Source organism: Rana temporaria, chromosome 1 (genome assembly GCF_905171775.1).
Source record: "Rana temporaria chromosome 1, aRanTem1.1, whole genome shotgun sequence".
NCBI lineage: Eukaryota > Metazoa > Chordata > Amphibia > Anura > Ranidae > Rana > Rana temporaria.
Window position 1 is genome coordinate 173026865 of NC_053489.1, and position 12879 is coordinate 173039743.

At 45.3% G+C, this 12879-nt stretch overlaps 1 protein-coding gene across 2 annotated transcripts in view; it reads left to right on the top strand.

The window, feature by feature from the left end:
* Positions 1–12879, top strand: part of HECTD4 (HECT domain E3 ubiquitin protein ligase 4) — a 253112-nt gene that overhangs the window by 87482 nt on the left and 152751 nt on the right. For both annotated transcript variants that reach the window (XM_040346168.1, XM_040346177.1), the window contains exons 10-12: positions 6313–6426; positions 8545–8685; positions 11018–11250. In XM_040346168.1, the coding sequence (XP_040202102.1) occupies positions 6313–6426; positions 8545–8685; positions 11018–11250 (488 nt within the window). The remainder of the gene's footprint in view (positions 1–6312; positions 6427–8544; positions 8686–11017; positions 11251–12879) is intronic.

Here is a 12879-nt window from a genome sequence, read left to right on the forward strand (position 1 = left end):
TTTTGTTATGTATAATTCCACATGTGTTACTTCATAGTTTTGATGCCTTCAGTGTGAATCTACAATTTTCATAGTCATGAAAATAAAGAAAACTCTTTGAATGAGAAGGTGTGTCCAAACTTTTGGTCTGTACTGTGTGTATATGTATATATATATATATATATATATATATAAGGCTTACCTGTAGGTACAGTAAATGTCTCCTAAACCGTGCATATTTACCACATACGCTTGTGCCGACAACTGCGCATGCGCACTGAAGAAAGGGCACGATTGTGCTGTTTCTATAGGGCCCGTGCCGCGACTCCAGGCCGGTCACAGAGCCGGAGTCCACAGCCCCGGAAAGAAGAGGAATCAAGATGGACGCGGCAACCAGTGGGGATATCACGGGCTTTGTTTGCAGGTAAGTGCAACATAATGGGCTAGTATGTGATGCATACTAGCCCATTATGCTTTTACTTTGCAGGGGAATAAAGAGGAAGTAAAACCCATCAGGGCTTACTTCCTCTTTAAGTTGCTGTGTCTTTTTAAATAGTACATATAATCGCTGTAGAGAGCAGTCCATCAGTTGTGTTTTTATATTTGAGACCAATGTCGAGCCAATGTTCTGTTCTCCTATATTGATTTTTGTTGCACATTTTCCAGATTGCTCTCTTATTTCCCACTTAGCTGTAATTTTAGGGCTAGGATACCTTTTGGCTTCTGTGTCTAAAATGATTTCTGTTTAAGAAAATGATAGCTCTGTTGCGTTTAGGAGAAGTCTGGTGATTATAGAAATTGTTCCAGATTGTGAGCATGGCTGGTGATTACTAGACCATTTGTGATCTGCTTAAAGGTGATAAGAAATGCCTCAAGCAGTTGTAGGTAATCATCCCACAAGGAGATTTTTAGATCCATTCTGGGGAATTAGCTGGTGATGGGTGGATAGATCAGAGCAATGCAGCTCCTGCTCTGCATTCTCAGTGCTGCTTGTCACAAACACAAAAACATAACTAATCACTCCTAAACAAAGAAGCTTGCACCCCGATCTGCTCTCTTCAATGGAACTGTTCTAATAGAAGCGACGCAGGTCGCTCCGACTTAGAAAAAGGTTCCTGTACGACTTTGGGGGCGACTTGCATTGACTTCTATACAGAAGTCATTTTGCACGTCGCCACTCAAGTCGTCTTGAGATCGCCTTGCCAAGTCGCCCCCAAAGTTGTGGCGACCCAGTGTGCACTAGAAGCAGTATATGCTACATCTTTTATGTATACAAGAGTGGTGCATGTTTGTGCTCGCACCACTCTTTAAGTCTTCCCATTCTCTTATCCCTGTGCTATTGGGGTGGAGGGGGTTAAATCTGCTTTAAATATGATATAAAATGAAGTAGAAATTATGTAAGCTGTTCACATTTCTTCACAGTTGTTACAATAACAACTTTCTCATTGTTTTGTAAAACTAGATAATTGAAATCCTCACTTCCTGTTCTTCTGTCTGTAACTCCACACAGTAATGCGAGGCTTTCTCCCTGGTGTGAAGTGTCATGCTCGCCCCTTCCCTTGGACTACGGGAGAGTCAGGACGTCCACTAGCACATGGCTTCTTTCTCTATCTGCAACGTAGAGAGCGTCCTGACTCTACTGTAGTCCAAGGGAGGGGGCGAGCACGACACTCCACACCAGGGAGAAAGCCTTGCATTACTATGTGGAGTTACAGACAGAAGAACAGGAAGTGAGCATTTCTCAGAAGAAATAAGGACATTTAAAAGCAAAATCGAAAGAATGAGGTAAGTAAGGTAGGGTGACCAGACATCCCCGGTTTCAGGGGACAGTCCCCGGATTAAGGACAGTGTCCCCGGACCAAGTCCGTCCCCGGTTTTGTCCCCGGATTGGATTTGAACAGGGGCTGGGGAAATTTCAGACAGTTGGTGCACAATTAAAAAATATATATATTTGGCGCCGTACTCACAGTTTACTGCCGTAGTGAAGTTTCAGACTCCCCGCGGGTAATGGGCGTTCCTATGCAGAGGGAAGATGATTGACGGCCGGCTATGGCGCGTCACGCTTCCCGAAGATAGCCGAAATAGGACTTGCCTCTTCACGGCGCCTGCGCAGTCAGCTCCGATGTCTGTGCGCAGGCGCCGTATAGCACAGTAAAGAGGCAAGTCCTATTTCGGCTATCTTCGGGAAGCGTGACGCGCCATAGCCGGCCGTCAATCATCTTCCCTCTGCATAGGAACGCCCATTCCCCGCGGGGAGTCTGAAACTTCACTACAGGATTAAACTGTGAGTACGGCGCAAAAAAAAAAAAAAAAGGCAGGCATACTGTAGCTCGCGCTAGTATGCTTGATGGCATGCTAGAAACGCATGTCCACTCGCATGTTCTTCTGCCTTGGCTCAAGTCCCGGACAGCCGCCTCCCTGTTTATCTCCTTGCCTTCCCTGGCAGAGTGATTTTCCTCTGCTCCCCACCTAGTAGTAGCCGGGGCCCCGAGAGTAAGGCTGCATTCACACCTGAGCGTTTTGTCGCCTGAAGCGCGACGCTCAAAAACGCTAGAGGGGGAAAAAATACATTATTCCCTATGGAGATGGTTCACATCTGCACGCCAATACGCCTGACGCTGAACGCCTGAAGCTCAAACAAGTTCCAGACCCTTTTTTGTCGCACGAATCGGGCGGTTTGGGCGTTTTTAAGCGTTTCTATTTCCCATAGAAAGTAATGGAAACGCTCGATTCAAGCGACTAGTGCGACAATGAGCATTTGTTACGGGCGTTTTGTCGCTTTAATCAATAGAACATTTCACCCAGGCAGAAGATTAACCACTTAACGACCGCCCACTGTATATATACGTCCTATTTTTAAAGCTGAATATCTCGGTAACGGCAGCAGCTGCTGCCAGAACCGGGATATCCACCTTTACAGTGGGCTGCCGTGTAAACGATAACGGCGGTCTCCGCGGCGGATTCGCCGCGAGATCGCCGTTATCGGTGGCGGGAGAGGGCCCCCCCCCCCTCCCGCCGCTTTTCCGCGCCCTCCGGCGCTTACCGGAGCCGTCGGTAGCGGCGGAGGAGATCGGATGTTGCCGCCTGGAGAGTGAGGACTGTAGTGAGGGCAAGATGGCCCCCACCCGTCCTCATAGCTCTGCTGGGCGGAAGTGACGTCAAAACGTCAGTCCCGCCCAGCCTCTTAAAGAGACAATTTTTTTTTTTGTCATTTTTTTAAATGACAAATTTTCCTTTTTTTTTTTTTTTTTTTTTTTTTTTTTTTTTCTTGCATTGAAGCCTAAATATGAGATCTGAGGTCTTTTTGACCCCAGATCTCATATTTAAGAGGACCTGTCATGCTTTTTTCTATTACAAGGGATGTTTACATTCCTTGTAATAGGAATAAAAGTGATCATTTTTTTTTTTTTTTTTATTTCAGTGTAAAAAATAATAAAATTAATAAAAATACATAAGAAAACAAAAAAAATTTTTTTTTTAAAGCGCCCCGTCCCGACGAGCTCGCGCGCAGAAGTGAACGCATACGCGAGTAGCGCCGCCATATGAAAACGGTATTCAAACCACACATGTGAGGTATCGCCGCGATCGTTAGAGCGAGAGCAATAATTATAGCCCTAGAGCTACTCTGTAGCTCAAAAAATGCAACCTATAGAATTTTTTAAACGTCGCCTATCAAGATTTTTAAGGGTAAAAGTTTGACGCCATGCCACGAGCGGGCGCAATTTTAAAGCGTGACATGTTGGGTATCATTTTACTCAGCGTAACATTATCTTTCACAATATATAAAAAAATTGGGCCAAATTTATTTTTGTCTTATTTTTTAATTCAAAAAAGTAAATTTTTTCCAAAAAAAGTGCGCTTGTAAGACCGCTGCGAAAATACGGTGTGACAAAAAGTATTGCGATGACCGTCATTTTATTCTCTAGGGTGTTAGAAAAATATATATATAATTTTTGGGGGTTTTAAGTAATTTTCTAGCAAAAAAAACTGTTTTAGTCTTGTAAATCCCGAATCTGAAAAACAGGCTTGGGGCTTAAGTGGTTAAAAAAATCTACCAACATAGCAACAAGTGATGAAAAGATGATAATTTATCCTATTGGCTAAAGTAAAAAATGTTGAAGTACAAAAACGTCAGACGACGCTGTATGCAAACGCGCAAATAAGCACGAATACGCGCCAGAAAAACACGCCGGAAAAAACGACCGAACGACCTACGCTCAGGTGTAAATGCAGCCTAAGACTCGACAGGATGTGAGGCGGGCGGTGGCGACTGGCAGAGAATTGCTGATTCCCGCCATTACTAGTAAAATAATAATAATAATATGTCCCCGGATTTAATTTAAAAAATCTGGTCACCTTGAAGTAAGGAGGACTGCACTAAGGTAAAGGAAGCTATTTAGGAAAAAAAAAATTGTACCTTTACAACCCCTTTAACTGGACCGACACGAGTCGGTCCAATTTTGAAAAAGGTTCCTGCACTACTTTGGCCTGACTTTGGTCCTACTTCAGCCCATTGAATGTCATTGAAGTTGGATCATCATCTTAACTGATCCAACTTGTGACATCCAACATGGTGATTACAGCAGCAGTAAAGGGAAACTGTCACACTGAGCTAGTCTGACTTGTCCTTTGACCAAGCAAAACAATCTCAAAGTCGGAGCAAAATCTTATCCTGTTCATTCAAGTCGGATAGAAGTTGGACCAAAGTAGGAACCGATGTTGCAGGGCAAAGTTGAATGACAGTCGTACAACAGTCACGTCGTACCAGTGTGAACCCGGCCTAACAGTGCCTGTCAGATTACAAACCAAGCCATGAAGTCCAAGGCAAGGAATTATCTGCAGACCTCCAAGTCAGGATTCTATTGAAGCACAGATCTGGAGAAGGGTACATAAACATTTCTGCAGCATTGAAGGTCCCTATGAGCACAGTGGCCTTCATCATCCATAAATGGAAGATGTTTGGAGTCACCAGGACTCTTTCTTGAGTGGGCCACCTGGCCAAAGTGAGCAATCAGAGGAGACTGGCCTTAAGGAGGTGACCAAGAACCTGATGGTCACTCTGACAGAGTGCCAGTGTTTGTGGAGAGAGGAAAACCTTCTAGAACAGGGATATGCAATTAGCGGACCTCCAGCTGTTGCGGAACTACAAGTCCCATGAGGCATAGCAAGACTCAGACAGCCACAAGCATGACACCCAGAGGCAGAGGCATGATGGGACTTGTAGTTTTGCAACAGCTGGAGGTCCGCTAATTGCATATCCCTGTTCTAGAAGAACAGCAGTCTTTGCAGCACTCCACCGATCAGGCCTGTATGGTAGAATAGTCAGATGGAAGCCACTACTCAGTGACATCCCGCTGGAGTTTGGCAAAAGTCTCGTGAAGGACTCTCGGACCATGAGAAACAAAATACTCTGCTCTAATGAAACAAAGATTGAACTCTTTGGCCCGAATGGAAAATGTCATGTCTGCAGGAAACCAAGCACCGCTCATTACCTGGCCAATGCTATCCCTACAGTGAAGCATGGTGGTGGCAGTATCAGGCTGTGGGGATGCAGCAATGTACAGAGAGATCCTTGCTGAAAACCTGCTCCAGAGCAATCTGGACCTCAGACTGGGGTGAAGGTTCATCTTCCAACAAGATAACAAAGGTGTGGCTATGGGACAACTCTGAATGTCCTTGAGTAGCCCAGACTTGAACCCGATTGAACATCTCTGGGAAGATCTGAAAATGGCTGTGCACCGACGCTCTCCATCCAACTAGATGGAGCATTGAGAGGTCATGCAAAGAAGAATGGGAGAAACTTATGTAAAAGGTTGAAGCATTATACTTAAAAATAATTGAGGCTGTAATTGGTGCCAAAGGTGCTTCAACAAAGTATTGAACAAAGGCTGTGAATAAATTATGTACATGGAATTTTTTGTTTTTTATTTTTTTAAAGTTTGCAAAGATTTTAAACTTATTTTACATTGTCATTATGGGGTATTGTTTATATAATTTTGGAAGACATAATGGATTTAATCCATTTTGGAATAAGGCTGTAACATTATTATTATTCAGGATTTATATAGCGACCAAAAGTTTGCGAAGTGCAATACAAAATGAGGGCAGACAGTACAGTTACAATACAAATCAATACAGGAGGGATCAGAGGGCCCTGCTCGTTGGAGCTTACAATCTAGAAGTACGGTACATAACAAAATGTGGAAAAAGTAAGAGGGATTTAAAATGAGTCTTCACTTGTTTTATTTTTATAAACCAGCAATATGCTTGTTGTGATCAGAACATACTGCATATTCTCCAAGCTTGAGCTAAATCATCATTTATCTGTTGCAGTCCTTGCTTCCAGTCTGGTGTTTAACATTTCTGATGGACAGTTCACGAACAGAGCCGACCTTATCGATGCTGCTGGCAGCTCTCTTGGACGTGGAGCACTAGTAACTGGACTTGGTAAGACCTATTTAGCTAAGACTTTTCACATTTTTTTTCCCTAGTTGTGAGCTAGGAGTTGGGAATGGTTGAAACTCTCTTTTGCTGTTTAGCTTGCCATTGGAAAGATTCCCCTCACTTCCTGTCCTGGTGACACACACCAACCAGGACAGAAACTACAGTAGGTGACCGCGATATTGTGTCAATCTCATTCCCTTTCTCGGCGAGATTGACCACCTACGAGCCCCGTCGCGGGAGCCAGCGCCGAGCCGGCTCGCTGCGATGGGAAAAAGCCGTCATAGAAGCGACAGGGATCCGACTTGGATTCCCGCCAATTCTAGCCGCGGTGTTTGGTATGACTCATGAGGGGGAACTCCACGCCAAATTTTTTAATAAAAAAACAGCATGGGTTCCCCCACAGGGGCATACCAGGCCTTAGGTCTGGTATGGATTGTAAGGAGAACCCCCTACGCCGAAAAAACGGCGTGGGGGTTCACCCACAATCCATACCAGACCTGGCCGTTGGTTGTTGGGGTCTGCGGGCGGGATCTGTTGACGCGATGCTTCCTCCCGCTGTAATGCCGGGTGCGTGGCTCACACCGATTTATATAGGCCTCTTATGACATCACAGTCCCATCATGCTCCGTGGGTCCCGGAGCGTGATAGGACTGTGACGCCATAAGAGGCCTATATATATCGGTGCGAGCCATGCACCCAGGATTACAGCAGGAGGAAACATTGCGTCAACATAAGAAGAAAAGAAGAAGGCAGAAGACGGCAAAGAAGAGCGGGCTGCGCCGCCACTAGTAAGAGAGCCAAAAAGAAGATAGCGGCGGCCAGCCCCGAAGAAGGCACCGGAGAGCGAGCGGGAGAAGAACCGGGGAGCGCCGAGACAATGGAAGGAGACCCCCCCCCCCCCCCCCCGGAGAGTGGAGAAGACCCCCGGAGCTGACTAATAAATTATTTTAAAACCCTGTGTTGTGTGTTTATTTTATTGACACTTTGCCTCCAGGTGAATGGGTAGGGGTACGATGTACCCCATATTCATTCACCTAGGGTGGGGGGGCCGGTATCTGGGGGCCCCCTTATTAAAGGGGGTTTCCAGATTCCGATAAGCCCCCCGCCTGCAGACCCCGACAAACAGCCAGGGTTGTTGGAAAGAGGCCCTGTCCTTATCAACACGGGGACAGGGTACTTTGGGGAAGGGGGGGCCCCAGGGCGCCCCCCTGCCCCAGAGCACCCAACCTCCCCATGTTGAGGGCATGCGGCCTGGTACGGCTCAGGAGGGGGGGCCTCGTTCGTCCCCACTCCTCTCCTGACCGGCCGGGCGGCGTGCTTGGATACGGGTCTGATATGGATTTTTTAGTTAAAATTTGGCGTGGAGTTCCCCCTCATGATTCATACCAAACTCCGCGGCTAGAATTGGCGGAAATCCAAGTTGGATCCCCGTCGCTTCTATGACGCGCTCGCTGGAATGTGCTTTTCCTATTCCAGCGAGTGCGAGATGTCGATGCCATCGTGCTGGAAACACATTTTTCGGCGACAGATACTGTAAGAGGAAATATTGTAAGTGGAGTCTTAAACCGCAATATGGCTGCATTCACATCTAGACGGACGAAATCGCGGCGTTTTGTCGCCGCAAATCGCGGTAAAAATAGCGGCGTTTTGTACCGCGATTTGCGGCGACAAAACGCGGGTATTGTCCGCCTAGATGTGTCCCAAGATGACCCCCTCTATGGAGAGGATTGCCATCTCCTAGCCGAACGCTCGAAGACGCCTGAAAAAAAGGTCCGGGACCTTTTTTCACGCCGCAGGCGACAGGCGTCCGGCGTGGAGATGTGAACCATCTCCATAGAGGGACATGTATTTCCAGCCCTCTGGCGGCAGAGGCGTAGCGCTACAGGCGTAAAAACGCCTAGATGTGAATGAGGTCTAAATAGGTGAGGTATGAACTCTTCCTCGATCTACTGAAAAGTGAGATATCCTCTCCACTTTTTATCCTAGTGACACCTGCCCACCTGAGAGTCATTTCAACCATGTCGTCTTGAAATACTGTGTGTGTATATATATATATAAAAAAAAGTTATTTTCTTTTGTGCTTTAGTGACCTAGTTGTTTTTTGTTTGTTCTATTTTGCAGGCGCTTGCTATGATACTATGAATAACATGATCTGGACCTGTTCCAATGATTACATTGATCAGTGGTGTAATCCAGGGAACCAGGCCTTCCATGTGGTTTGTCAGCGATTAGGGGTTACTCACATCATTGCTGACCCAAAAGGTATGGTTTATTTAATAATTGATCAGACACTTACTTTTATCTCTGTTAACCCTATATTTGCCACAGTGGTTACTATTCATTTTTGTGGCATTTGTGTCGGTCTGCTTTGTGATCACCCCCACTATCCTTCTGGGCTTATGCGCTTTGCTCCAGACTTCTTGCCATCAAGGTCTGGCGGCTGCCGGGCCTTTAGTCGAGGATCCCCGCTGCGCATGCGCCGATGCAGTCAGCAGCGCATTGCGAGGGGAATATCTCCTAAACCGTTCAGGTTTAGGAGATATTCTTTATACCTACAGGTTAGCCTTATTATAGGCTTACCTGTAGGTAAAAGTGGTAGTACAGAGTTTACTACCACTTTAAGTTATTTTCAACACAAAACTGAGCTTATGTGCTTAAATAAAGTATATGTAAATCTGACGGACTGTTTACATTACATTTTAAAAGCCGCAGCAAACCTGCTGACCTCACATGCTTGCTAATGTGAAAGAACAACTCTGATTTTCACATTTAACTAAATGTGAAAATCAGAGGTATTCTGTCACATTAGAAAGCATGTGAGGTTTGCTGCTGCTTTTAAAATTTATTATGAAAATAGATTTTCATATACTTTTTTTAAGCATATAAGCTCTGTTTTGTGTTGAAAAATAACTATGAAAGTTATTACTCTGTTGGGTGTAACAAGATGTCCGCTTGCCCCCCTTCTAATTAACATTACTGTACAGGAGTGTGGGGTGGAGCAAGATGGCACCGACGAAACGTCACTTCCTGACGAGACAGCCGCCGTCGGGTGTACCAAGATGGCCGCGCTCCGGAGCTAGGCCGAAGCTGGGGACTTTCCTATGGCCGCACCCGAAAATCGCGGGTCATCCGGCCTGGAGATCGTCGGAGCGGGGGGGGGGGTGGATCGAGATAGCGATTCATTTACGGTTAATCGTGCATCTCTAGTTAATTATAATACAGCACGCCCACTACCTGCCAACTTTGAATTAGGCGGGCTTACGCCTGCCCATTTACGCTACGCCGCCCTGATTCCATGTATTCCACAGAACAAACGCAGATCTCAGCCACTGCACACCAGCATGTAATACGCGATGGCAGCCACAGCTTGCCTCCCTGACCTAAGTCCTGTGGTGGGGTGAAACCTGTCGAGGGCGTGGCATGGATGGAGATAGGCTGAGGCTGCCATCGGGTATTACATGCTGGGCTTGTGCCGTGGCTGAGATTTTTCTCTATTTTGTTCCATCATGTAGTGGGTATCAAGGATTGATAATGTAATTTAAGTGTTGAATGCATAAGACGATAGTGGTGGGCCACTATGAGACTGGGATGGAAAGATCTAGATGATGAGATTCCTCCAGCCAGAAAGTGAAGAAGGCTGATACCTGATGTCTGACCAGTATTGTCAACCTACCAGATTGAAATTTACTAACATGACACACAAAATTTACTGGCACAGTCAAGTTATTACTGGCATTTCCAAAAGTTACAAAATTACTGTTTTAAGTGCAAATTTCAGTATTTTGGCTGAAAACAAGTACAATATGCAATTAGCAATGTGATTTAGGGTAGAAATTAGGGCAAATTTTTTTTTATATAATAAGTTGCTCAGGGACACGACAGTCTCTCTCCATGCCAGGTGGTCCCTTCAGTTTAGTTTGTATCCTGGCTTGCCTTGCTCCCGTCCCACACAAGAGACTCTGGCCGCTCGGCTCCCTTGCACTATGACATCACATGAGATGTTCAGGCACTGCCTCCGCCAGATCGCCCCCTTCCGGCCCCGCCCTAACAACACTGTAGCAGGCACTCGGATGGTTTGGTCGGCTCCAGGCCGGAACTGCAGAGCCGAGCGTCGCAGCCATATTTTTTACTGGCAACCTTTTGCCGCCACTGGTATTTACTGTGAGGAGAAAAGTGCCAGTTTTTTACTGGCTGCCAGTAAAAATACTGACGGTTGGAAACACTGTGTCTGACTCGATGCAACTTCTAATTTCAGTCTGCAAGATGCTCACAGTGTGCAGTGAAATCACAGTAAACAATCTCGGTACAGGAGAGGAGCCTGTACAAGGCTCAAGCTAAGGCTGCAGTTCAGCTTTTGTGTATTAGGATTAGCTGTTGGTCATTGTGCACTGACTGGTACTGGCAAGAAACCTTATTTTTGCATATTGTGTTGAACTTAAGACTTCAAATACATCTTCCCTAAAGAATATTTGTTTGAAGTTGCTTAGTGAAGTTGTAAAATGGTTTTCTAGAAAAGAAACAAATCGAAGCAGTTGATTTGTTGGCTATGTCTTAATCCATTTAGCCTATGTAACCTTCCCTTTGACTTTTGCAGGGGAGGCTGTCACCACAAATGAGGTTATAAACCAACTACTTCATCATGTTGGAGCCATGTGTATTCACCAGCTCAATCTCTTGGCTAACAGCAATAACTTACCAATAACAACGTTCCTGGGTAAACAGCATCCAATCGAATCACACCATCTAAGTAGCATATGTGACATTATGGAGAAAGCTATGGTCAATGGGGATAAATGTATCATCCGTTGCATCCTTGTGGTATTTCAGGTAAACTGTTTTAATGATTTTAATAATGATATTTTTTGATCTGTGAAGTTATCGGGTAGACTTTTGAGCTTGGTCTTAAGCAAGTAAGCGATACCCTTCTTTTATTTTCTTGGAAAATGAAGAGTAGACCTATTTCATTACTTTCTGAAGTTTTCAAGCTTGCTGGGAACACCTGTGTTACGGGGATGCATCCTTTTGTGTTATCGGCGATTTGTATAAAAGAAGGTGTCTATCGCATTCCAAACGCATGCTTTTTGTGTGACTGTCAAATTTGCACCAGCGGCTGTGTCCAAATAGACATAAATGAGAATGCCTGCATGCGGATGCACAGGACACCTATGCATCCTGTTCTACCAAAGATCTCTCTTTGCACAGGAGTATGTACAGTATAAGGCCTAAATATGCTTTAAAGTGGTTGTAAACCTCAGTCATGAAATCTGAACAAAGCACACACCGTATTTTTCGTCGTATAAGACGCTCCGTCATATAAGACGCACCCAATTTTAAAATTTCATTTTTAAAATTTGAAAATCTAGAAAAAAAAAGATTCTGAACCAAATACTGTAGTAAAATATTTGCCCCCCACTGGTCATCACCATCACACCACCCCCACATTAGTAATAGCCAGTAACATTGCCCCCACCATTAGTAATAGCCAGTAACATTGCCCCCACATTAGTAATAGCCAGTAACATTGCCCCCACATTAGTAATAGCCAGTAACATTGCCCCCACATTAGTAATAGCCAGTAACATTGCCCCCACATTAGTAATAACAGCCAGTAACATTGCCCCCAACATAGTAATAATAGCCAGTAACATTGCCCCCAACATAGTAATAATAGCCAGTAACAGCCAGTAACATTGCCCCCAACATAGTAATAATAGCCAGTAACAGCCAGTAACATTGCCCCCAACATAGTAATAATAGCCAGTAACAGCCAGTAACATTGCCCCCAACATAGTAATAATAGCCAGTAACAGCCAGTAACACTGCCCCCAACATAGTAATAATAGCCAGTAACAGCCAGTAACACTGCCCCCAACATAGTAATAATAGCCAGTAACAGCCAGTAACACTGCCCCCAACATAGTAATAATAGCCAGTAACAGCCAGTAACACTGCCCCCAACATAGTAATATCAGCCAGTAACATTACATTGCCCTGCCCCCTAATAGCCAGTCCAACACACCTCACTGTTCCTCCGATGTGCGCTCTGTTAGGATCCGCACGCAGAGGGGTGATGACGTCAGTGTGCACCGCCGCCGGGTGTACCAAGATGGAGGACGGGCTCCGGAGCTAGGTCAAAGCCGCGGTCTTTCCTAAGGCCGCGGCGGCGTGCGGATCGCCGATCGGACAGATAAACTTGTCTATTCGCTGTATAAGACGCACCAACTTTTCCCCCCCAGTTTTGGGGAAGAAAAAGTGCGTCTTATACGGTGAAAAATACGGTATATCTGTAGTGTTTACTTATATCTCTCTAAAGATCTGAGTTCGTTCCTCTGTTATCATGAGTAACTTTTGAGAAGTTTTCCTGACATATGAGATGAATTTGTGAATGGTAGGGAAATAAGCACACAGCTCTGCATGTTGCTTCGTTCCTCTGCCTATGTGGAGGGGGGCTTTCTC